Below are 24,858 nucleotides of genomic sequence, written 5' to 3'. Positions count from 1 at the left end.
GCACACATGCTTTCCTCAAGCTTAGTGCTTGTTACAAGCCCAAAAACCCAAAAACCAAAAAGTGGAGCTGAAACACTGGGAGCTATAAATCAAAGGCTGATCAATCCCACAGTCCTTTCACCTAAAATCCAAATTCTCAGTCCTACAGTGGAAAACATCACAGGAGTCAAGCTGTGCATCCTATTTGGTGACCTCACTAAAATGGAATTTAGGAAGAAAAAAAAAACCTACCCTGGAAAAAAAGCTTGATCTATGAAGTGAAATAGGCAGGTTTTCCTGGGATCAATGCTGCTTGGGAGCTTCTTCCCAGGACTCTTGGTTGTTTGGCTATACTAATTTCATTTGGAGACTGACACCTCCTGACTTGGACTAAAGCCCTGGAGTAGCCCAAAAGCTCTGGAACAGGGCAAAGGGGACAAGATTCCAGGTGTCCAAGTAACACCACTCATCAGAAACTTGAAGCCTGTTCCTGTCACATTTTACCAGATCAGAAGAATCAGCTCTGCATTCTCATGAGTCAACTGGGATTATTGTTTTGGGTTTTTTTTTTTCCCCTCCTACAGGTCTCATCATAAAGGAGCTGATCCCAAACCTCAGCAAGCATGGATGCAGCAATTCCCACCTCCCTCCATGTATTCATCACTTCTGAACCTGCTCAGTGCACTGCCAGCAGTTCCAGTGAGATTAAAACTTGTCACTGTATTCCTGCATGGCAAACAAAACAGGAATGTCATGTTTGAGACAGCAGTGCTGGCTGACACACTTTGCTTTGGAAAGGATTCTGGGACTCTGTTTTCTTACTTTATTTGAATTTAAATAGAAAAAGATCCACTAGAGATATTCCTGAGTTGAGATTTGTTAAGAGATTGTCTGACACCCTGACAGTGAGGTAAAATAAAGCTCCTCCAGGCATAACCAAATAAAAGAAAAAAATCAAAACAAAATAAAATCAGGCACATCAAGAGATGTCAAAATAAATCTGACACCGTTGTGTGAAGAAAAGGTCCTGACCTTCATGTAACTCCAAGATTACAGACCCAAGTCTCTACTTCCTGTTAAGTTTAAACAGCTCTTCTCACCACAGGTTGATGCAGAATCAATGAGCAATTGTCCTCCCCACAAGCAAAGGAAGAGGAAGCTCTCTTGTGTTTGGAAATCCCAGCAGAGATGGATTTCAAGATAAACACGGGTGCCTGGAAACTCTCCTGGGGGAATTTTGTCTTCATCAGTTTTATTTGCTTTTCTCATCAGAGCACTGAGTCATATGTTCAGGGCAGCCATGGCCTTGACCAGGGTGACATGGCTGGCTGGCTCTGTCTCTGTGCTGGTGTCTGCACTGTCCCCCTTGGTGGCCAGGACCTTCTGCCTGTGCCTCTCCTCCTGCCGCTTCTTCTTCTCCAGCCGCTGCTGCTCCTTCCTTTGCCTCTTGGCCCCCTGCAGGGGAAGGATGAAAACACAAAGTTCAAACCACACGTGCTCTGCTCAGCCAGGGAAAAGTAATAAAGGAGACAAGCAGATAGCAAGGCAGCTGCCAGAGGACATTCCTGACTATTTATCAGGACTTTATTCCGAGCTGCATGTCACCAGGAAATGTTTGTGGCAGAGCACCCACAGCTGCAGTGTCGCAGACATTTCTCCACAGAAATCCTTTCTTTCGGATTTCTGCGTCTTCTGGAGGCCAGAGGCCTCAGAAGACAAGGTAAACAATTATTATCAGCTGCTGGGGGATGCAACAGGGGCACCTATTTTGATTGGTGATTGGTTCATGTTCCCATGTTTATAATTAAGGGCCAATCACAAAGTGTAAGCCAGGGACTCAGTCCTTGGGCACAACTTTGTTGTAGATTCTTTCTATCTATTCTTAGCTGGCCTAGCCTAGCTGCTCTGCAAAACCTCTCTTTATTCCTATTAGTATAGTTATAATGTATTATATATAATATCTTAATAAATCAAGCCTTCTGATTCAAGAAACAAGATTCACCGTCTCTCTCTCACCAGCCAGCGCCCACTCAGGCGCGGTAATACTGCAGCAGTGACAAACTGCAGCAAGCAGGAGCTCTTTTAAACTGAAAGGAGAAGAGAGCTGCTGGGTAAGCAGTGCTAAGGCATCCCACAACCACTGAAGGGTGCTCACATTGCTGCCAAACCCCTCACACACCTTTGGGTTCCTGCTGGCTCGGGTCTCTTCCCTGGATCCACCTTGTCCCTTGCTGTTCTCTGCTTCACCTTGATGCAAGCTCTGATTTCCAAAGATTCTTGAACCAGTTCCATTCTCTTCCCACAGTGTGCTGCTGCAGGGTTTCTGCTCCCTGCCCGGGGGCTCCTGCTGCTCCTCAGCACCTGCCAACAGCAGAGGTTTCCTCAGACATGCTCTACCCAGGAGCTGTTGCACTGTCAGCCAATTCTTTTCCCCAGAAATCCTGGGGCTTTTTGGAAGCTGGATCAAAGCTTCCCTCACTAACAACCTTCCTGAGCACAGGAGGCTGAAATGGCAGCACACAAACCCCACCTCTCCTGCTCCTGTCCCCAACACCAACATCATGGTCACCCAAAGCCCCAGGGGACAAACTGTGCACTCACCTATTCCTTCCACTTCCTTCATCTGCAAGATGACAAATATTGCAGACTCCACGTTGTAGTCCTCCACCTCAAGAATGTGGCTCACTAAATCCATGTCCTGTCCACAAGAGGGGAAGGAGAACACTGAAGAAGTTCAAATCTGTGACCCACATACACTTAACAACACCTGCACCACTGAAAGGGGGCTGCTGCTTTTATGATCATTCAGTTGGTCTGTGCTTCATTTCTGAAAGGGTGAGGGGGAAAACCTTAAACTCCTGAAGCTATCAGGAAAGAGGAATATGCTGTTTTCAGTGTAAGCTTCCCTCTTGGCCCTTTCTGTTCTGTGCATCTGCACAGTGCCAACAGCCAAAAGTCACAGATTATCCAATTATCTGGGATCTTCAATATCCCCAAAGGATTTCAGAACTTACAGGATTTGTTTCCAAGTGAATTTTTAGGAGAGCCTCAAAACAAACTTTCTAAAATTATCAGGCATCCACAAAAAAGCTGGCATTTCACCTGCATTAAAGGGCTGACTCTAGGATGAGATGCACCCTGACTGATGGCCATGGTACTCAAGTTTGTACAAGATGAGAGTTTTTTAGAACTTTTCCCAGGACTACATCCATGTATCAAGGTTTGAACATTAAGCCCAGAAAGGTTCCTTGTTACTTACTGAACACCCAGTTGCACTGCACACTTTTTGTACAGCATCTTCTATCTCCACCTCAGTCTCATCTTCAGAGTGGCCCTTCTGTGGCTTCACTTCCTCTGCCTTATTGGAATCGTCCTTGCAAAGCATCTGAAGAAGAGCAAAGCCCAGCAGATCACACACCCATGCAATCCAACAAAGTCTGACATCCTAACAACAGTAATTATCAAGGCACACTTTTCTTGGGAACATCCGTGTCAAACCCTCTTGGAAACTGTAACTTCCACCATGGCTGAGAGCTTCCCACACCTCCTGCACTGCTGAACAAACTCCAGTGCACTACAACAACATGAATCACAATAAATGAGCTTTTAAATTGAGTATTTTTAATACAATACTGAGACATACACTTTAAAGAATTTAGGGATTTTAGAGGAGCTGAGGTTTAAGTTAGAGATAAGCTTTATTGGAGTTAATTAAAATAAATGGGTAGGCCTTGATGAAGTTAAGAGTTAGTAGTTAACTAAGAATTGATTGCTTGTCAGCACAATGTTTGGTTAGCTGGGTTTATAATGAAGAATATAGAAACTGATAAATAGCTTTTAGGAACAAAGACAATTGTGGCCTCCTCTGTTCTGAAACCAACTGAAGACAGGGAGCAGTTCTACCAAGGGCTCATTTGTCATATTTGCATTGAAAAGGCAGAAAGGTCAGAACAAGGAAGACTTCATTTATTTCCTCATTTTGGGACTCCTCCCCATGAAAGGGACCACCGACTCATTTTGAGGAACAAACTAGGCATGCTTAATGGCTTTTGAACTAATTACCATGGGAAGTGGGGAATGGGATGTACCAAAGTTATGAATATGCATTTGTATTTTGGGTATTCAATATTTGTATAGATAAAAGGACTCTGTAATCACCTGTAAATTGTGGTGTGTATTTGGGAGCTATCCCACAATAAACACACACTTCCTAACTTTAAACTGTTAGAGAGTCTTTGTCCATCACAGCTGGATATCAGTACTAGATCAATATCCATATTTTTAAAAAATCAATACCACACCTCAGCTGTGTGCAGAGAACCTCAAGCACAGCACAATTACTCCTCAGCATCCATCAAAAAAGGAGATATGAGGAAGACAACTACATCCAGCTGTTGCATTTCCAGCTCTTTCCTCCCTCCCCTCTGTTTTTCCATTTGAGGTGCATGATTACACCATTTAGATGAGGCTGCTTCCAGACAGCCCACATCAGAGCATCAGCTTTGAATTCATTTCCAGCCCAGAGGCTAAATCCTTCACAGCCCCTCCGAGAGAGCCAGCAGCATGAGCTACACCCTCAGGGCTTTGCTCTCCCAGCATAACACAACCCAGCTCCTCCCTCCCTCCCAAATGTGAGGTGCAAAGTTGTGTTTTGTGTCAGGTACAAACAGGCGACCTGGGTACTTGCGAACGTGAAATGTGTGGACACTGACAATGGGATAGTTGCGAATTCTAATAATAACTGAAGAGAATAAAGCATAGAAAAGGGCCTTTGAACCTATCTTTTGTTTGCAATTAACCCTGGTTGATTTAGGAGCATTGGAATTAAGGTGTTAAGGATGCTGCTTTTTGCTTGCATTTAATCCATAAAGAGCATTGGAATTAAGGTGTTAAAGATGTTGCTTTTTGCTTGGATTTAATCCATAAAGAGCTCTGCAATAATAACCTTTTGAAGTATAATTTTAGAATATTACTTGTATCCTTGAAACTATAGCTTTGGAATATCTATAAAGGAAATATGCTTATCTCATGCCTTATTGAAGCAGAGAAAAACAGCTTGAGAAAGGAAGATGAACATCACCTCAAAGGTTTATAGTTTTGACCAAAGGGAAGCTGGACATCACTGTTATGAGATTTAGAGTCTCTGCAATTAAAAGGTGGACCCACATCAGGGGAGCTGGACCCCACCAGATGGGATTGGTCTTCCTTCTTTCCGAAACCGGACCATCACCATCTGGGGATACTCCTTTGAGATACATCCTGAGAAATTAAAATCACAATAGTGTATAGAATTGTGATGTAATAATTTGGAATAAAAATTGCTGATGAGTAAAAGACTGGAAATAGAAACTGCTGAAAAAAGCTGATGAGTACCCCTATAAATACCTGTAACCATCAATTACTGGTGTGCAGCTGGAGGGAAAAACTTCCCCCACTGCACCCAGCGCTGCATTGCTCATACTTTACCACATTAAACAATAAATTGCTTGCTGCTTGAATATTGGCCGAGTCAAGCTTCTTATTCATAACACAAAGGATGGAAACGAAGAGGCAGCACTGCCCAGCGCTGTGTGCCACCCCAGCTGGCCCATGCCACCAGAACCCACCTCCATCCGAAGGTGTGCCGGCGCCTCCGAGTCGTCGCTGAGCCTGCGGACGCTGTCGTAGTGCTCGCCGTGCCTGTAGGCGATGTGCAGCTCCCTGGCGCCGCCCCTGTCCGTGCCCCGGATCTCAACAAAAGAAACAAACCGCAAATCAGCATCTGCATTCGGCTCCAGCACCTGATTTCTCAAAGTATTCGTTTTTTTGCAGCGATGGGAAGAAGGTAAGTATGTGGCTGCTGAGCATTTGAAACAGGAAGAGAAGAAGGTATGAAAGCCAGATGTAAAACATTGGGCAGTTACATCAGAACAAACAAAATGTGGAATGAAAGTATTTTTGTGGAAAGCTCAGAACTATTCCCTGAACTTTCCACTGGAGCTATCTGTTATCTGATCATCTTCCCAGAACCAGCTTCAGCAAGAAGTCCCAAGGAATGTACCAAGTCATTTTACTCTCAAACACGAATGGACCATGTCATTTTACTCTCAAACACGAATGGACCATGTCATTCAACTCTCAAACACGAATGGACCATGTCATTTTACTCTCAAACACGAATGTATCAAGTCATTTTACTCTCAAACACGAATGGACCATGTCATTTACTCTCAAACACGAATGGACCATGTCATTTACTCTCAAACACGAATGGACCATGTCATTTACTCTCAAACACGAATGGACCATGTCATTTTACTCTCAAACACGAATGGACCATGTCATTTTACTCTCAAACACGAATGGACCATGTCATTTTACTCTCAAACACGAATGTATCAAGTCATTTTACTCTCAAACACGAATGGACCATGTCATTTTACTCTCAAACACGAATGGACCATGTCATTTACTCTCAAACACGAATGGACCATGTCATTTACTCTCAAACACGAATGTACCAAGTCATTTTACTCTCAAACACGAATGGACCATGTCATTTACTCTCAAACACGAATGTACCAAGTCATTTTACTCTCAAACACGAATGGACCATGTCATTTTACTCTCAAACACAAATGGACCATGTCATTTACTCTCAAACACGAGGGAAGAGAGGCCATTCAAGTGACAGCAACAGTGGAAACAGAGTAAATTTTGATTTGCAGCTGGGACAAGATGCTGTTTGAACAGCATTCCAAGCAGCTGTGTATTGTTTTTAAAAGAAAGCAAATCCATGAAAATGTATTAACTCCATTCAGGAGCACTGTTAACAACCAAATGTTGCTTTGCTTCATCAGCACCAAGTTACAGCAATTTCCACAGAAAATCTTGCTCTGAGTATTATCTGTACTGATATGAGAATAGTTCCTACCCTGATTATCAGTGTCTTGAACTATTAGATAAGAGCTACACAGCATTCCAGCTCCTGCCAGGAATGCAGAAAGTCCCACTGCACTTGCAGACCAGCTTGGCCTGACCTGCCAGCCCAAGTTCACCCAAAGCTCTCCAGACGTCAGCAAGCAAAGGACCAGAACTCCTTGCTTAGTGCTCCAGAGTTTCCCAACCCTTTTATGTCTGTGAACTGCCTTATCTCAGCTCCCAGACCACACACCAAGGCACCTTTCAGCCCTGCCTGCACTAATGACATCAGGTTTTCCAACAAGTAATTCCCCATTCATCTATTTTATATTTTACACTTGCTCACCTTCAGGTTCCAACTCAACAATTGGTTACACTTAACTCCTGCTTTCTATTCTATGAAATTATTGCACTGTAGAAACTTGGTAAGATTTATTTTAAACATTTCTCCTCTGCCAGAGCTTGAATAGGTATCTAACAAATCCCAAAGCTCTTGAAAGATCTGAAAATGAGCCAATTTAGCTCTCATTAGGGAAGCCTCTTTCCACTCTGGAGTGGGCCCAGAGGAGGTCACCATATTGGTTTAGAGGGATGGAGCAGCTCTCCTGTGAGGAAAGGCTGGGAGAACTGGGATTGTTCATTTTGGAGAAGGCTCCAGGGTGACCTAAGTGAGACCTTCCAGTGTCTGAAGCAGCTGACAAGAAAGATGGAGAGAGACTGTGGGCAAGGGCCTGGAGTGCCAGGACAAGGGGGAATGGCTCCCACTGCCAGAGGGCAGGGCTGGATGGGGTATTGGGCAGGAACTCCACCCTATGAGGGTGCTGAGGCCCTGGCACAGGGTGCCCAGAGCAGCAGTGGCTGCCCCTGGATCCCTGCAAGTGCCCAAGGCCAGGCTGGATGGGCATTGGAGCAGCCGGGAACAGTGGGAGGTGTCCCTGCCACGGCAAGGGTGGCACTGAATGAGCTTTAAGGTCCCTCCCAACCCAAACCAATCCAGGATTCTCTCATTCTATGAATACACTAAAACCGGTAAGTAAATTAGAGCTGCTGATTAAAAAATGAGAGAAAAAAAAGCCAGCCTGTTACCCAAAAAGCCAACAAATAACCTACAAATCTCAGCTAACTTGAGTACACAGTTGGACTCCATGATTTAACAGGTCTTTTCCAACTTTAACAATTCTATAATTTAGAGTCACTATAAAAAAGTTAAGGGGTGCTCAAAGACCAAAAAATTCCATGCAGAGATATCCACCTGCAAAGAGCTTTTCATGATGGTACAACTACTCACAGTTCTCCTAACCCACACCATTCCCAAGGGCCTGAGACAACCCTTCACTAACAGCACTGCTCAGGCAGGACAGAACCTCATCACAAACTCTGTACTGACACCCTGACACAGTCACTGAGAGGAGATAAAAGAATCCAGGACATCAAAATTGCACTGAGGAACAACACATGAAAACCACCTGTGACTTCCCCTGCAGGTACTTTACCCACCTGTGCCTCTGCCCATGGCTGCCCATAAATGAGAGTTTAAACTTGCTTGATTTCAGGAATCCACGTGAGGCTGTTTTAAATGCAGTTAAGAAGTCACTGACAGCTTTCATCTGGTTTTTTATCTTTATTGCCCTGTTTAATCTATACACTTCATTGGTTCTGTCAGTAAATAGAGGCCAGAAACAATCCTGGCTTGAATACAGGTTCTCACGTGCTCAATGACCAGGGTGACTGAGCATGGACCTGTTCCACCTGCCATGGAAAACAACAACAAAGAGAAAACCAGGGACCTGATGGATTACTTGTTTCAGTGTCCCTGTCACAGGAAACCACACCACACAGTTCTTTCCATGAGCTGACTAAACACCACTTTAAGGTTTTAAAAATTATTTTAAAACCTTGTTTCTCTATCTGTCACAAACCTTGGCATTCCACATCCCACACAGAATTGATGGAGCTTCACTCCAACACAGTGAGTGAACACAACACCCTGCTATACCTTCATTTCCACCTTCCTGAGTCTTATTGCACAGGATTCCTTAGGCCCAGCTGAAACTCCAGGGGCTGTGCTGCCCTTCAGAAGGACTCACCAGGTTGGAGATGGGCAGGGAAGAACCACCTGAAGTTCAACAAGGTCAATGCAGGTCCTACCCCTGGGGAGGAACAGCCCCAAGTACCAGCACAGGCAGGGGTGACCTGCTGGAGCATCTCTGCAGGGAGGACCTGAGGGTCCCACGGTCACTGAGCTGTCCTGGAGCCAGCAGAGTGTCCTGGGGGGCCTGGGGTGCACTGGGAGGAGCACTGGCAGCAGGTCAGGGAGTGACCCTGCCCCTGTGTCCCTCTGCCCAGCCCTGGGGGGCACAGCTGAGTGCTGTGTCCAGCCCTGGGCTCCTGGGGCAGGGCCAGGGGAGGCTGCAGAGATGAGCAAGGGCCTGGAGCATCTCTCTGCCCAGGAGAGGCTGAGGAAGCTGGGCCTGGGAGACAGGACAAGATGATCCAGTGTGGTCCCCTCCAACCTGACCCATTCTGGGATTCCTGGCAGAAAACTCAGCTCAAATGCACTCTGAGCTTCAGGAGACAGAGCATGGCACTGAAGGTCACAGCTTAAAACCCAACACATTGCTCTGCCCCCACATACCCATCTCTCATGCACTCACTGTTTTCTTGCTTTCCCTCTCCTCCTAACCAAAATCTCAAGTGTTCCCCCTCTTCAAAGACCAAGCATAGCTCTGCACCATGCCCAGATCATTGCAGCTAATGCTCTTTTTTAATAAATCAGAAATTTTCCACAGTATTTATAGCCCTCAGGTAAAAATTAGGCAAAAATGTAGAAGCTTTGTGTCTCACCTGCCACAGTGGAGTGTTGAGCTGATGAATAACCACATTCATTTGATTGTTCCTTGCAAAGGCCACAATAGCATCATTGCCAGCAAAAGTACCAGGCTTGGCCAAATTGGCAACTAAAGGAAAAAACATTCACAAGAGTTGGAACCTGATTTCTGATACTTCCAAAAGCAGTGGAGGGATAACAATGGGTGAGATTTGAACATAAGCCCAAGAAATTCTGGAAGGGAAATCCCACCTGTGAAACAAGAACTTGGCTGCAACGTGAGGGGATGCATTTAGAGGACCACAGAAATCTCTAAAAAAGGCACTCCACCCTTAGACAAAGTAAGGCCTCAGAAGGAGGAGTGCCATGTACTGCATGACCAAACTACCTTTGTGCATCACCTCCATGGTTCCTGATACATCAAAAGCTGTATTTGTCTCTGGTTTGGATCCTCCCCTCGCCTCCCAGGAGGAAATACTGAGTGCCAAGGAGAAAGAAACCCAAAGAAATCAGCCACTCACCAAAACAGCCAAATACCCACCAAGATTCAAGGAAAACTAGACAATTTTTCTTAAGTTCCTTTTGAAAACACCTAATTTTTACTCCTCGCCTTTTTAGTCTCTCCTTCCTCCTCCAAGTTTCTCCTAAATTTAAATAATGTCCAGGAAAAATTCAATGGGGATTAACACAATTTTTACTCCTCGCCTTTTTAGTCTCTCTTTCCTCCTCCAAATTTCTCCTAAATTTAAATAATATCCAGGACAAATTCAATGGGGATTAACACAATTTTTACTCCTTGCCTTTTTAGTCTCTCCTTCCTCCTCCAAGTTTCTCCTAAATTTAAATAATGTCCAGGACAGATTCAATGGGGATTAACACAATTTTTACTCCTCGTCTTTTTGGTCTCTCCTTCCTTCTCCAAGTTTCTCCTAAATTTAAATAATGTCCAGGACAAATTCAATGAGGATTAACACAATTTTTACTCCTCGCCTTTTTGGTCTCTCCTTCCTTCTCCAAGTTTCTCCTAAATTTAAATAATGTCCAGGACAAATTCAATGGGGATTAACACAATTTTTACTAATCGCCTTTTTAGTATCTCCTTCCTCCTCCAAGTTTCTCCTAAATTTAAATAATATCCAGGACAAATTCAATGGGGATTAACACAATTTTTAGTCCTCGCCTTTTTAGTCTCTCCTTCCTTCTCCACGTTTCTCCTAAATTTAAATAATGTCCAGGACAAATTCAATGAGGATTCCCACAGCACCACAACAGCCCTAAACATAAAGCCCCTGTTTCTAAAAACTAGAGAGGAGCCCTAAGGTAGTTCTGGGAGGGGGAACAGCTTAGTAAGGAGCTGCAGGACACAAGGATGCCTCCCAGGGAGCCCATACCGTGCTTGTCAAAGGGCACATCATCCTCCACGAAGGGCTCGAAGTCGGCGCGCTGCCGCACCATGAACTGCACGGTCTCCTGGCGGTGGCGCAGGTGGTTGCGGGAGTGCCCCTCCAGCTGATCCCCCAGCGCCCGGAACAAGCAGTTCCTGCAGGGAGGGAATGAGGGGAGGGAGTGCCTGGGGCAGCAGAAGGAATGCAGGGCACAGGGAAAGGGGCTGTGCTCATTCTGCCCCGTTTAGTGAGGCTGTGAATGCGGAGGAGCGCTCGCTCCCCCTGTGCTGTGAATTTCCTGCTCATTCCCTGTGCCCTGAATGATCGTGTCATGGTAAAACTGCTGGGCCCAGCTGTCCCACACTGACACCACACAAGGGACATAAAGCACCAAAGGACAAACAAATGCCCCACTGAGCAAGTACTCAGCAGGAACGTTTGCTACCTTTTCACCTTCTAGAAAAGAAGGGGGTGAAAGTATTCTATAAGAGCATTTATGGCCTGTGACCGCGTTCACAGGGGTCTGAGGATAAGGGAAGAGATGAGGATCTGACTCCATGTTTCAGAAGGCTTGATTTATTATTTTATGATATATATTATATTAAAACTATACTAAAAGAATAGAAGAAAGGATTTCATCAGAAGGCTGGCTAAAAATAGAAAAACAAGGAATGATAACAGAGAGTCCAAGCCAGCTGTGATTGGCCATTAATTAGAAACAACTACATGAGACCAATCACAGATGCACCTGTTGCATTCCACAGCAGCAGATAACCATTGTTTACATTTTGTCCCTGAGGCCTCTCAGCTTCTCAGGAGGAAAAATCCTAAGGAAAGGCTTTATCATAAAAGATGTCTGTGACAATGGCCCTTCTTGGGGCCATTGTTGGAACTGACCCGGGAGCTCAGTTCCGCTGGACACTGGTCCCTGGGCACCAGGGCTGGCACTGGCCGAGCCGTCATGCCCTGCAGAACCGCAGAGAACAGCGGAGATCCCTGAGAGGCACAGCGGGGAAATCCACACCCCTGTGGAGCGCAGGGCCCACTTCAACCGGGAGGGGGAAATCCTCGGCCCCGGGGACACGGGCTCCCACCCCGGGAGCAATGAAAGCCCTCGGCCCCGGGGACACGGGCTCCCACCCCGGGAGCAATGAAAGCCCTCGGCCCCGGGGACACGGGCTCCCACCCCGGGATCCATGAAAGCCCTCGGGCCCGGGGACACGGGCTCACATCGCCCTGGGAGGAGGAAGCCCTCAGCCTTCAGGGCTGGATGTCGGGAGAGTCCCCGGGGTGGCGGGGGACACCCGTCGCGGCGCTCACCCATCTCCCGGCACCTCCCGCAGCTTGAGGCCGAGGGCCCGGAGCTGTCTGGCGAGGCCGCCGCCGCCGCCGCCGCCGCCGCCCGCAGCGGGGCCCGGGGCCGCTCCGGCGGGAGCCTGCCGGGGCCGGCGGCCCTTCCTGTTGGCGGGAACGGCGGGCCGGGCCTTGCCCGCCTGCTTGCGGGACATCCCCGCCGGGGCCGCCGCACCGGGCACCGGCCGCGCCACGTGACCAAAACCGGGCGCGGCTCACGTGACCGCGGCGCCGGGACTCGGTCACGTGAGCGCCGGGGAGCCTCGAGGAGGAGGAGGAGGAAGGAGAGAGGGCACTGAGGGGTCCCGGGGGGAAACTGAGGCTGCGGATGGAAAAGCAGGAGCGGCGAAGGGAAGGATGGCGCAGCCAAGCGCCGGGAGCGGCGTGTGCGTGGGGAAGGGCTGGGGAGGCGCCACAGTCACCGATGTTGTACCAAAAGCTGCCGGATTCCCCCTAATTGGCCTCTGCTGCTAATTGCACTGCTCCCGCCCGAAAGCATTTCCCTGCTGCCCAGCATAGCTCCCGGCCCTGACCTCACGGGTGGGCGCTCTGCACCGGGCACGCCACCGCGTCTGCTCGGCCCCAGATCACCGTTCTTCAACCCCAGTCCCACTGCTCAGCCCCAAATCACCGCTGCTCAGCCCCAAATCACCGCTGCTCAACCCCAAATCACCGCTGCTCGGCTCTAATCCCGCTGCTCAGCCCCAAATCACCGCTGCTCAACCCCAATCCCGCTGCTCAGCCCCAAATCACCCCTGCTCAGCCCCAAATCACCCCTGCTCAACCCCAATCCCGCTGCTCAACCCCAATCCCGCTGTTCAACCCCAATCCCGCTGCTCAGCCCCAAATCACCGCTGCTCAACCCCAATCCCGCTGTTCAACCTCAATCCCGCTGCTCAACCCCAATCCCGCTGCTCAGCCCCAAATCACCCCTGCTCAGCCCCCAATCACCCCTGCTCAGCCCCAAATCACCACTGCTCAGTCCCAGATCACCGCTGCTCAACCCCAATCCCGCTGCTCAACCCCAAATCACCCCTGCTCAACCCCAATCCCGCTGCTCAGCCCCAAATCACCACTGCTCAGTCCCAGATCACCGCTGCTCAGCCCCAAATCACCCCTACTCAGCCCCAAATCACCGCTGCTCAGTCCCAAATCACCCCTGCTCAGCCCCAAATCACCACTGCTCAGTCTCAGATCACCGCTGCTCAGCCCCAAATCACATCTGCTTAGCCCCAAATCACCGCTGCTCAACCCCAAATCACCGCTGCTCAACCCCAATCCCGCTGCTCAACCCCAATCCCGCTGCTCAGCCCCAAATCACCGCTGCTCAACCCCAATCCCGCTGTTTAGCCCCAAATCACCCCTGCTCAGCCCCAATCCCGCTGTTCAATCCCAGATCACCTCTGCTCAGCCCCAATCTCACTGCTCAGCCCCAAATCACCCCTGCTTAGCCCCAAATCACCGCTGCTCAGCCCCAATCTCACTGCTCAGCCCCAATCCCGCTGCTCAGCCCCAATCCCGCTGTTCAATCCCAAATCACCTCTGCTCAGCCCCAATCCCGCTGTTCAATCCCAAATCACCTCTGCTCAGCCCCAATCCCGCTGCTCAGCCCCAGAAATGCACCCCCAGCAAACAGGGAGCTGAGCAGAAGGAGTACCCGCGAGGTGGCACCAGGAGAGCAGGGCTGACAGCAGCGGCAGGGCAGGAGCCGAGCCGAGACAGCGATGATGAATTAAATGTGATAAGTGTAATAAAACTGAGGCTCCGCGCCTTGCTTCCTCTAGCACTGAGGCAGACGCCTCACAGGATGCTGGAAATGGGTGATTTATCTGGAGCAGGGCTCTTGGGGAGGATTCCCTGCCAGCCTCCTGCTCTTTGGCTTTCCCACAGGAACCGGTTAAAGGAATCACCCAGCAGCAGCAGCAGCCACCAGGGCATTGCTGTGCCCGTGACTCTGGTTTATCTGCTGGCATCGTGACAGAAAGTGCCTTCTGTCAGAGCTGCTGCACGTGGAGTCCACAAGAGGCCCAGATGAGCAGAGGGATGGAGAACCTCTCCCATGAGGGAAGGCTGGGAGAATTGGGATTGTTCCGTTTGGAGAAAAGAAGGCTCCAGGGTGACCTAATTGCAGCTTTTCAGTACATTTCTCATCAGGGAGAGAGACTGTGGAAAAAAAGCCTGGAGTGTCAGGACAAGGGGGAATGGCTTCCACTGCCAGACAGCAGAGATGGACGGGATATTGGGCAGGAATCCTTCCCTGTGAGGGTGGGCAGGCCCTGGCACAGGGTGCCCAGAGCAGCTGTGGCTGCCCCTGGATCCCTGGCAGTGCCCAAGGCCAGGCTGGACAGGGCTGGGAGCACCCTGGGACAGTGGAAGGTGTCCCTGCTCATCCCACTGGATGAGTTTTAAGGTCCCTTCCAGCCCAAACCAATCTGGGATTCGATGAATCTCCAATTCCCAGCTCAGAGGGCACATCCCAACAGCTTTGTGAGGAACGCTAACAGAACAGTCCCAGGAATGCAAGAAGAGGCTTCACATCACAGCGATTTCTAAGCTGGATGTCATTTTTCTGTTCCTCTTGTCCACCTGAAGCACAGCTCAGCACAGGGAGAAGCTCATGGGAGTATCCCCAGGATCTTCTGGGATGTTTGGCGTGTGGCACGTGAGGATTTTACTGGCAATGACACAACTGCTCTTTTATATCTATTTCCTGCTATAAACAATTCCATATAAAGCATTTCATAGAAACATATTTTGTTATGCAAACACACTAAAAGAGGGAAAACAATGTGAGTACATAAACTGACTGCAAATGATTAATGAGACAGTAATTAGCCAGAGGAGCATTAATGGGCTGCGAGCAATTCAGATAAGCACAAGGCACATGCCAGCCAGGGAGCATCACTCGTGACACCAGAGACAAAGCGGAGCCAGAATCAGGGCTTGGCTGAAAACTTGGTCAGTGGAGGACAACAATAAACTGTTTTTCCAGCACAAAAGACAGCCAAGTGACCCTCACCCACTGGTAGAACACAGAGCAGATAGACATGGAGCATAGATTCATCCCAACCAGTTCTAAACTTTTTATATTGGGAGTATATTTGTCCCTCTTGGTGTCTGTTCCAACTTCCAACATCTGCAAGGTGTTTTTATATTTTTCTAGCAATTACAAATCAGGAGATTTTAAGACATTTCCATTTTTGGCATGGGAAAATCTGAAGTTTCTAAACTATTGTAATAATGGTAAGTCTGTTTTCTGATTTCCCAGATCTTTTTAACACCATGAACTTGCTGACAAAGAGTTATTTGAAATGCAAAAGAAAGTTTTCTTTTTAAAGATAAGTGAGTCTTGCAGTTCACCAGCCTACTTCCAGACATTCCTGCACTTTGATACCAGCTTCTGCAACTGAGAGATACTCAGGCTCCTAAAATTTGGGGCAATCCAAAAGTCCATCAAGCACCACCATATGCCACATCAGCAAAAACACAGAAGGGCTCAGGCACTTTGACGAAGTTTGCTTACGACAAACCTTCTATTTCTCAGCAAATAAGAACAAGTTCTTCTCACCTCATCCCCCTCCAGCGAGTTCATGAGATTAGAGCCTTCCTGAACTCCTTGCCCTCCTCATCTGTAGTGTTTCATTTCTTTCTGCTGCTCCTCTCTGGGAGGGAGGGGCTGGGACTTGGGGGCACGGGCAGTGTGAGCATTCAGGTGCACTTGAGGCTGCCAGTGTGGTACTGTGTGTCTTCTGCTGCTAACACTGACCTCATCTGGCTTTTTGGGATTAGGGATCCTTCCCTTCCTTCTTTCATTCCTTCCATGAGATTCTTGCCGAGAAACCATCTGTATTTTACTGCTCAAATTAAAAGGCAGAAAGAAATTAGAGACTGAGGGATTTTGTTCAGGCTTTTTTTTTCAGATGAGATGAATATTCACAAAATCACTCAAGAAGGGCATTCCCAAGTGCATGAGGTTGTTTGGTGAACACCACAGGAAAGAAGATGGTCCCACCCTCTAGGACACTGCTCTTGCTTTTAGTTTTCTGATCTCTTTCATGGACTCTGAGAGATCCTGTGTGGACCTCAGTCATGCTTCAGTTTGCACTGGAAACCTTCTGATTACTAAAACAAACAGGACAAACGAGTTATCCTAGGCTGAAAAAAGAGATACCCTAGGATAAAAGAGCTAATAACAATTGGACATTCAACAGTCAATTTAGTCATTTCAATCTCATTCTTCACTTGGTGCTGTCAGGTAGTAAGTGTTTTTAAACCAAGAGCAAACTTCCTACCCAAAGAGCCCAAAGCTGTTGATACATATGCTTTAATCAAAGCACTGCATTCAGCACACCAATGTCAGAAACAGGTAATTCCCCAAGGCCTGCCACTGTTTGGAGAACAATGAAATTGCTTTCATCTAAGAGAGTTCTAATTTAATAATCATGGTCGTGTCTGGTTGTCAGAGTGGTCTGCTAATGCCATGGAGTCTGCTTCCGGACAGGAATTGCCCACTGATATTATCAGTCATTGTAAACTGTCTTGGCTGGGAAGTCAATCATTAACTCTGGTCCCCATGTCATAAAAACATCATATTGTAAGAGCATGACTGGCTTAAGGCTCTCACTAATCAATCAGGCATACAGCAGGAATACAGCAACACATAAAAGGAGCCAGAGACTCGGGAAATCCTTCAGCTAAGGGGAGACAAGCTGCACCAAGGTTTATCTCCATGGAGAAATCCACTGACAAGCCAAACAAGGAAAACAGATTGTCAGCTCCTGGAGCACTGCAGGCTGAGGCAGACCGTCCAGCGCCCGTGGCAGGAGGTGCTGCAGAAATGAGCAGAGCAGGATCCGTAACACAAAACTCAAAACGTGAAGAGAGAGTGGGATTCACTGAAGAGTGTACTGAAGAAATGGAGAGACCTTCAGGAACAGAGAGAGACAGTCCTGCTGCCTTTAAAGCAGCAGGTTTGGAACAAGACTCTCCAAACTCACGGCCGCTCGCTGTGCTAACGGACACAAACTCTCCTGAAATGAGCACGTTGGACCTGAACCTGCAGCGCTCGGACACAGCCACCCCAGACATGGACTGCATGATCTGCTTCAACAAGTACAGCATCTACAGAGTCCCAAAGCTCCTGGATTGCCAGCACACCTTCTGCGCCGTCTGCCTCAAGCTGATCCTCAGGAAAGAGGGGAGCACCTGGACAATCACCTGCCCTCTCTGCAGAAAAGCCACCTGCGTGTCAGGAGGGCTCATCCGCACGCTCCGGAACAAAGAAGACATCCTGGAGCGCTTGGAGAGCCTGGACTCAAACCCTGAGGTGTACATCTGTGCCACGGGGCTGGATGGCAACAACAGCTGGACTCAGAGCAGCCAGGACGTGTTGAACGCAGAGGAAAGCAGCCCAGCACACAGCAGCCTGGCTGTGCAGAGACTCCTGCTGCTCCTGCTGCTCGGGGTGATCCTGGCCCTGCTCATCCTCCCCTTCATGTACTCGGGGAGGGTGAAGTGGGTAATTTGTCTCCTGCTTACTTTGGGCTTGCTCATGTCTATGGTGCTTTGCTGCACTCCTAAATTCCACTGCAGGTGCAAGAAGGACTCCCCTGCCTCCTGTGACAAGGAGATCCACATTGTTACTGTGGCCTGAGACAATTAACCTGCCTGTCCCACAGATCAGGGACTGGGCCAGGGTGCACGCTGGGCACACCAGGGAGGTTTGGACCTAAAAACAATCTCTCAGAGAATAAATTCAACAGTTGGCTGAGCTGGCTCAATGCCAGGGCACACTGTTGTTAAATCTCATTACTGCAAACAAAATGAACTATTTATATGTTGATATTTATGTTTTCACACTTTTTTTTTTTTTTTGTAATTGTGTTGGTTTGCTTTTGCTATTTTGTTCATGTCTGTGTCCCCTCCTGATCAGCCCTGCAGGATGTTATCTGGGACACCTGGGAGGTGATGTCCTGCAAAACCCCGGGGTTGCTGCTCCCACTCTGAAAACAAGGACACCTTTCTTTGGGACAGAGTGGGAAATAAGGCTGCTAAATCAGGGAGTGGGTGTTTGGAAAAGAGTTTTTTCACCTCAGTCCCTGGCAGGGATGGGGAAAGGGGATGTCGTTTGATGTCATTTGAAGTTACATACAAAATTGGAGAGGAAGAGGCAAAATCAACACTCCTGATCTTGGTTTGTGGCTTGCAAAGGGCAAGGCTCAAAAACCTCATGACCCTCCAAATTCCCCACATTATTTAGCACTGAAATAGTTCCTCTCACCTGAATTCCTTTATCTGGCAACCTGCAGGACCTCTCTTCTTTCCCCCTTTACATTGCCCTTGAAGATGCTCACAGAGGTAAACAGAAATCCCGTGACTGCTGCGCCACACCATGTGTGATATTTTTAAATGGAATGTCTCCATTAAATTTAAATAATATGAATTGCTCATTGACTTCTTGGTTTCAATTCCTCATTGACTATGTCAAAACAATTCCTAGTTTCCTTATTGACAGTATTAGAGAGTCTGCAGAGATGAGCTGGTGAGTAAAGCAAAGCAGTAAAGTGTTGGAGTGTTCCTTCATTTAAAAAATACTTAGTTGCTAAGAAAATACCCTGAAACCCAACTAAAATTAAACTGAGGGGAAAAAATAGATTTCTCTAGTTAAACTGCATGTTTAAGAGTGTTAAGGATCTCAGGAGACCTTGGATCAGGTAAATATTTGTGTTTGATAAGAATGGAAACTGATGTCCTGCAGTTGCTCAGTATATAAATACACAGAGTGTCTCACACCAGATAAAACAGATTAGACTAAGAGGGTAGGAGCTCTCGTGCAGCTAAAGTCTTGGAAAACACAGCTTTGTTTTCTGCCAGCAACAGGAGCCTTCAGGGATACAAATCGTTAGGATTTTCTCATCTCTTGGGACAGCAACAAGCTTACTGCAGAATATATATGACATTTGCTAATAACCAACCAGAAAAAAAGCAGGTAGTTTTAAACCCAAATACTGTATTATTCCAAATATAAAGACTGGATCCGATATTTAGCTGCACTGAAAATAATTTTAGAAACCCTGGGCAAGTCTTAAAGCTCACAGAGAATATTCTTGTCGAGTTCCTTTCACCAACACCAGTGGGTGACTGGTACTGTAAGGGTCTGTAACAAACTGATTTATATTGGCCTGAACAGATCACCCACAAGGGATCCTGCAAGCCCATGTATGTTTTCAGCACATGGGTGTGAAGAAATGAAAACAGAATGAACATGCCCAGTGAAATCTCTTATTATTCTTCACCCTGCCCTTCCAAAAGAATTGTTTTATTACACTACTTTCTACAGAGCCAAAAAAATAGGTCAACAGGAAAGGGCAGCATACAGAAATGTGACTTCCAGGATGAGACTGGCCCTCTGAAGGAATCCTTATGGATCCACAGAGCTCTAGTGCAGCACCTTCCAAGTTTTCCTTCAGCAGTTCCACTGAAATGTTTTTCAGCCTGAGAGCCATTAACACCAGGTGATTCAGAGTTCACCCGTGCTGGTGGCAGTCATGGGGCTCTGGAACCTGCTATCTTTTGAACACATTCCCATCGGACAAGATAATTAGGCTCAATAACCATGCAAGACTCTGAGCGGCAATTACATTTATAGAGGAAAGGCTAATGGGAATATGATCCTATTCCAAAATGTAAAGGATTTGCCTGCACTCAAGTTTAATTCATGCTGGTCATTTTGTTAAGAAAATTTCAGCTCTGAAGTCCCATGTCCTGCTTACCTTACCCAGCTAGCTCCTGATTTCGGACAGTGACTGGGTAATACAGTGTGCCCTGATAGAGAGGGAATTATAAAGATAAATGGGGCTGGGCAGCATCACCTCATCCCTCGCCATGCCCTCAGCCCTCACCATGCCCTCAGGCGATCCTGGGATCAGCTCGCTTGGCTGGAGCAGGGTACTGACAACACCGAGATAGTGGGTTTGATCCCTTCTGTGGCCCATTCACTTCAGGAGTTGGGCTTCATGATCACTGTGGGTCCCTTCCAGTTCAGAATATTCCCCGATCCCCTCAGTGCCCTCCATGCCCTCAGCCGGGCGCAGCTCCCGCCCTCCCCAGGCCGATGGCGCAGCGCCGGCGGCCATGCCGGGCCGAGCCGGGCCGGGCCGGGCAGGAAGGGGCGGGCGCTGGCGGCGGTAGTCGGTGCTCGGTTCCTGGTTCGCGGTGCTTGGTTCCCGGTTCGCGGTGCTTGGCCGGGCCGGCGGCAGGTCGGGACCGGGCAGGTGGGAGAGGGGCTGTGCGGGAGCAGCGCCGCGGGTCGAGGTGCGAGCGGGCGGGACCGTTCCCTCAGGCCGCTCCCTTGCTGTGGCTGCTGCTTCCCTCCCCTCAGCGTAGCCTGAAGCGCCGCTTTCCGTAAATAAGTGCCTGTGTTGGAACCGCAGAGACTTCAGACGTGAAGGACTTGTGGTAAATGTGAGCACGGGCATGGCTGTGGCGGTGTCCGCCCTCACAGCTTCCCCAGCTGAGGTGCTGCCTTCTCGCTTCTCAATGTGCTGTTCCCTCTCCGCAGCTTTGCTCACTTCACTGTGAGGACATCGCTTCTCAGCGGCTGCTGTGCCAGCCTTAGGATTAACTGAATTAAACACGCTCACTTTTCCAACTACTTAAGCTTTGGGCTTCTCCGTGTCCCTGTCCCCTCGGGCTCTGATCCTGTGGCCCATCCATAACGCATTCATGTGTTCTTGCATTGAGACAGAACTGAATTAACGGCATTCCGTGTTTATACCTCGTATCTACAGATTGAAAGCAGAGGCTGTGGTGCTCCCAGCACCTCTGGAGCCGTGTGCAGGTCACCAAAAAATCTCATTTGGCCAAATGTTTCCACAGTCACAGCGTTGTGTGTGATGTGTAACCACAGCTGGGCTCTGCTGTCCCCACTGTGCCTTACACAGAACTCTTTGGCCAGCCCCGTCTGAATTATTACCTACAACCGCCCCTCTGGAGTTAATGAGATGCCTCATTAACTTTGGGAGGTTGTGGAGATGATGGCTTGGTTGCCTTTGTCACAGTTTAGTACAAACACGATGCCAGCCTGTCTCTATTTCCTCTTTCAGCTGCAGGGAACACGTGTATCGTAAAGCTTTAGATCCCCAAAGGAATTCTCTTTCAGCTTTCCAAACAGGATTGTGTTATTTGCTGTATAAAATACACAATTTCTCAAGAAAACAAAGGGCTTTGTTTGAAAAATGAGAGCTGAAAGTGATAGAAAATTCTCTTTCAAGTGACAGATTATGGCAATGCTGTTGATTGCTGAACAACATTGTTTGAGGCAGAAATCAGAATTCCAGTGCCATGAGACTTAAAAACTTTTGGAATAAATAACTTTTGGAATATGTTTCTAACTCTCAATTCCCTCATCTTGGATTTGTGGCAAAACTTCTTGGCCCAAGTTTTCTTTAGTAAATCACACACTGCCCTTTTTTTTATGTTGCATGTCTGAAAATCCCAAGGCCATTTTTTTTCCTACCTGTTTATAAGGAAAAAGATACCTGTGTAGAGGGAAGTATATTGATCTGAACATCTTCAGAGCAAAGCCTTCCAGAAACTTTCTCTGGGTATTTTAGCTACTCAGCACTCTGAATTATTTGTTGCATGCCAGGAGCTACTGTGGTGTTGCTCCATTATTGCTCCATATTTGATGTTATTAGGAAATTAGGTTAAACAGTTGTACTGCTCATGGATCTTTTTTAGCTGCTTCACTTTTCGAGCCCAAGTTAAGAGATCAATAAACCTGTCAGGGAAGGGGGTTTTATTTTCAGTGCTGTCTCCTATAATGTGACCAGAGGTGAGCACACATGACAAATAATTGTAAAATTATTGAAACTTTAGTGTTAGATTATTCCTGGGAAAATTGGTCTGGAAGTCTGGATGTTTAGGGTTTCTGAGTGTGAAGGCAGGACAGACACCTTTCCTAAAGGACCATGACAGATGGCAGGCAGATAATAAATTCTCTTTAAAAAGAGCAGCTCCTGTTGAAGTTTTTTTCTTTTAGGGCTCTAAAATGATCCATAAATGGTCAGCATCCCCTGGGAGTCACTTGTAGTGTCACAGGCTCCTAATTCCTATTTAGCCAGGGTGTGGAAGAAAGGAAACATTTTAATTTGAACTATAAAATGAAATGGGTGATTTGGGCCTCTTAGAAACTGATTGGATCTTAAGGTAATCAGTAGAAATTTCAGGTGATGGAAGTGAGCCCTGGACCAGGTTGTTACCCAGGTTGAATTTGAAATGAGCTAAGTGTTGTCACCTCTGTCTGAGGTCTCAGTTTGCTGCTGGCACCATCAGGGGAGCAGCTGGGAGCCCATCACTTGGAAGTGTGTGCACATCTACAGTCTAAAAAATAATCCCTTGGCCCAGCTTACAGTCCGTGTGGTGCAGGGATCTTATTTTTAGGGAAAGAGCAGTGGTAGGTTGTATAGAGGAGGAATATTACAAACAAAGCTCAGCAATGACTGTGGGACACATCCAAGTCCTTCTCAGAGGCTGCAGCTGGACTCAACTTTCCCAATGCTGTCAGCAAAACAAACAGGAACAATTTGGACTGAGGATGAGAAAAGGAAAATTATTTCCCAGGCAGCTGTACTGGTCCCTGCACCAGGGGCAGAACTTTTATTTTCATGTTATTTTTGCAGTAAGTGTGGGACTGGTAGGCCTGAATGGAGCCCAGTCCTTTTGCATCCCAAAGGGAACTTGTCCTTTTGCAGGTTGAGATATTTATTGTCAGCTAATTTTGTGCAAAGTTTGAGAATTGATGAACAATTGGATGAATTGTTCATCTGTGTCCTGTGCCTTCTTTGGTCGCAGCAGTGTGTTGGGGACAACAGACAGGCTGGATCTGGTGTTCCAGCAGCAAGTGTGGCAGTGAAAACAACGGCAATTTGTCTCCTCACTTCCTGGTTTCCAACTGTTTGTTGTTGGTTTTTTTCTGCTGCCTTTTCCTCCTTGACCTTGCCGGTGAAGATGGCTGCGGAGGAGAAGGGGAGGCGGCGGGAGGAGCCCGAGCCCGGCGGGCAGAGGGAGCCGGGCGCTGTCCTGGGCCGGGGGCTGCCCGAGGCCGGCAGGTTCGCGTACGCCGCCCTCTGCGGGATTTCCCTGGCCTGGCTGTTCCCTGAAAACGAGCAAAGGTACAGCTGGAGGCAGGCCTGGGCAGGCCTGGGGGAGTTTGGGTGGTGCCTCAGCCAGAGCTGGTGTCACACTCTGTGCGGGGTCCTCTGAAGTTGGGGGGGGGGGGGGGTGGAAGAGCCTTTCTCTCTTGCACCTGTAAGGCTTTTACAGTTCAGCACAGAACAGATGTGTTAACACTGCAGACATCAAAGCATGTTCTGAAGCAAGGTCTAGTCCCACTCAGATTATTTCCTTGTTTATTTAGCCAGTTGGTTTAGCAATTCACCTTCATCTGACTCCTGATGCTTTGATTTGACTGCTCAAAACTTCCAAAAATACCCAGTTGTAAAGCCTTGAAATACCCAATTGTGAAGCCTTCACTGCTTCTGTTGCCTTACAGCTCCTTCAGGACAGAATTCATCAAGGGCTTTGTGAAGTGGCTGGACCTGCCTGATGCTGTCTTACCTGCCATGACAGCCTTTGCTGATGGCTTGGGAGGTGAGGGCACAGAAACTTTCGCTGAAATTTTGCTGAAGGATCCCATCTTGAAAGAAAATCCACTTCTCATTACCCAGGTAAGTCCATGTGCTCCCCTCGCCCTTGTTTGCTTTGCAAAAGAGGTTTGTCATATCTGTCTGTTTGCAGCTGAAGTGATGTTTATGCAGTCAGGGAAATAAAACCAATATTTCTGATAGGCATTTATTTATAAGCAGCTGTAGGGAGACTGGCAGTCTATCCATAAAGACTCCATGGAAATTATGAACATGAAGCGTGGTCACTGTCTGCTGAGTTGTGTCTTTGATGGTTTCACTTTACAGAACAGAGAACTGAGAAAGTTTTTACTTTGACTATGTTACTGCAGTGGTCTCCATCCATACACGTGTTGTACAGATTTTAGTGACACTCTGAACACAGTAGACACGATTCTCACTTGTCTGAAAGCCCCTTCACTCTATATGTATCACAAACCACCTCCACACACATGCTCCAAGAGCACAATTTCCAGTCTTTTTTCCAGAGTACATTTTGACCAGAAGGAAATTATTGTGACTTTATTTTCTTTTACTGAGGAAGTGAAACTGGGACTGCTCCATAATGTTCTGCTGTAAAAGCTGGTGGAAGGGTAAAAGAGGTGAAGCATTTTGGCAGCATTTGCTTTTGCTGGGGAAGATCCCTCCTCATCCAACCTCATGTTATGCCATGCAGGGTGAAGAGAGCATTAGGCTGCTGCTGGTGTCACATGGAACGTGGGCACTGTCA

The 24,858-nt window shown here is 47.6% G+C and overlaps 3 protein-coding genes across 4 annotated transcripts in view; 2 read left to right on the top strand and 1 right to left on the bottom strand.

Annotated features, from left to right (window-relative positions):
- Positions 1 to 788: 788 nt before the first annotated feature.
- Positions 789 to 12,599, bottom strand: OTUD3 (OTU deubiquitinase 3). The gene is made up of 8 exons (XM_063176840.1): positions 12,412 to 12,599; positions 11,098 to 11,246; positions 9,724 to 9,836; positions 5,586 to 5,708; positions 3,239 to 3,364; positions 2,581 to 2,677; positions 2,159 to 2,340; positions 789 to 1,434 (listed from the first exon to the last, which is right to left on the bottom strand). The coding sequence occupies exons 1-8, from the start codon at positions 12,597 to 12,599 to the stop codon at positions 1,261 to 1,263; spliced, it is 1,152 nt and encodes a 383-aa protein (XP_063032910.1). The 3' UTR covers positions 789 to 1,260.
- Positions 12,600 to 17,039: 4,440 nt separating this feature from the next.
- On the top strand, positions 17,040 to 18,533 carry RNF186 (ring finger protein 186). Its single transcript, XM_063176806.1, has one exon. The coding sequence runs from the start codon at positions 17,174 to 17,176 to the stop codon at positions 18,095 to 18,097; it is 924 nt and encodes a 307-aa protein (XP_063032876.1). The 5' UTR covers positions 17,040 to 17,173; the 3' UTR covers positions 18,098 to 18,533.
- A 2,224-nt stretch (positions 18,534 to 20,757) lies between these two features.
- Positions 20,758 to 24,858, top strand: part of TMCO4 (transmembrane and coiled-coil domains 4) — a 39,635-nt gene continuing 35,534 nt past the window's right edge. The window contains exons 1-3 of one of the 2 annotated variants that reach the window (XM_063177173.1): positions 20,758 to 20,907; positions 23,455 to 23,618; positions 23,999 to 24,173. In XM_063177173.1, coding sequence (XP_063033243.1) covers positions 23,455 to 23,618; positions 23,999 to 24,173 — 339 coding nt within the window. In that variant the 5' untranslated portion in view covers positions 20,758 to 20,907. Of the gene's footprint in view, positions 20,908 to 23,104; positions 23,619 to 23,998; positions 24,174 to 24,858 lie in introns of those variants that run through there. The other variant, XM_063177172.1, reaches the window with a different exon arrangement.

This window comes from Melospiza melodia, chromosome 26 (genome assembly GCF_035770615.1).
Source record: "Melospiza melodia melodia isolate bMelMel2 chromosome 26, bMelMel2.pri, whole genome shotgun sequence".
Taxonomy (NCBI): domain Eukaryota; kingdom Metazoa; phylum Chordata; class Aves; order Passeriformes; family Passerellidae; genus Melospiza; species Melospiza melodia.
Note: the sequence above shows the minus strand (reverse complement) of the source record. Positions and strands in the feature narration are given on the sequence as shown.

Excerpts from the sequence above, each read along its gene's own strand:
- OTUD3 (XM_063176840.1), bottom strand. The coding sequence starts at position 12,599 with ATGTCCCGCAAGCAGGCGGGCAAGGCCCGGCCCGCCGTTCCCGCCAAC. Across the intron at positions 2,341-2,580 it reads GAAGGAAGTGGAAGGAATAG|GTGCTGAGGAGCAGCAGGAG; the intron begins GTGAGTGCACAG and ends TGCTGTTGGCAG. Across the intron at positions 1,435-2,158 it reads GAGCCAGCAGGAACCCAAAG|GGGGCCAAGAGGCAAAGGAA; the intron begins GTGTGTGAGGGG and ends CTTCCCCTGCAG.
- RNF186 (XM_063176806.1), top strand. The coding sequence starts at position 17,174 with ATGGAGAAATCCACTGACAAGCCAAACAAGGAAAACAGATTGTCAGCT.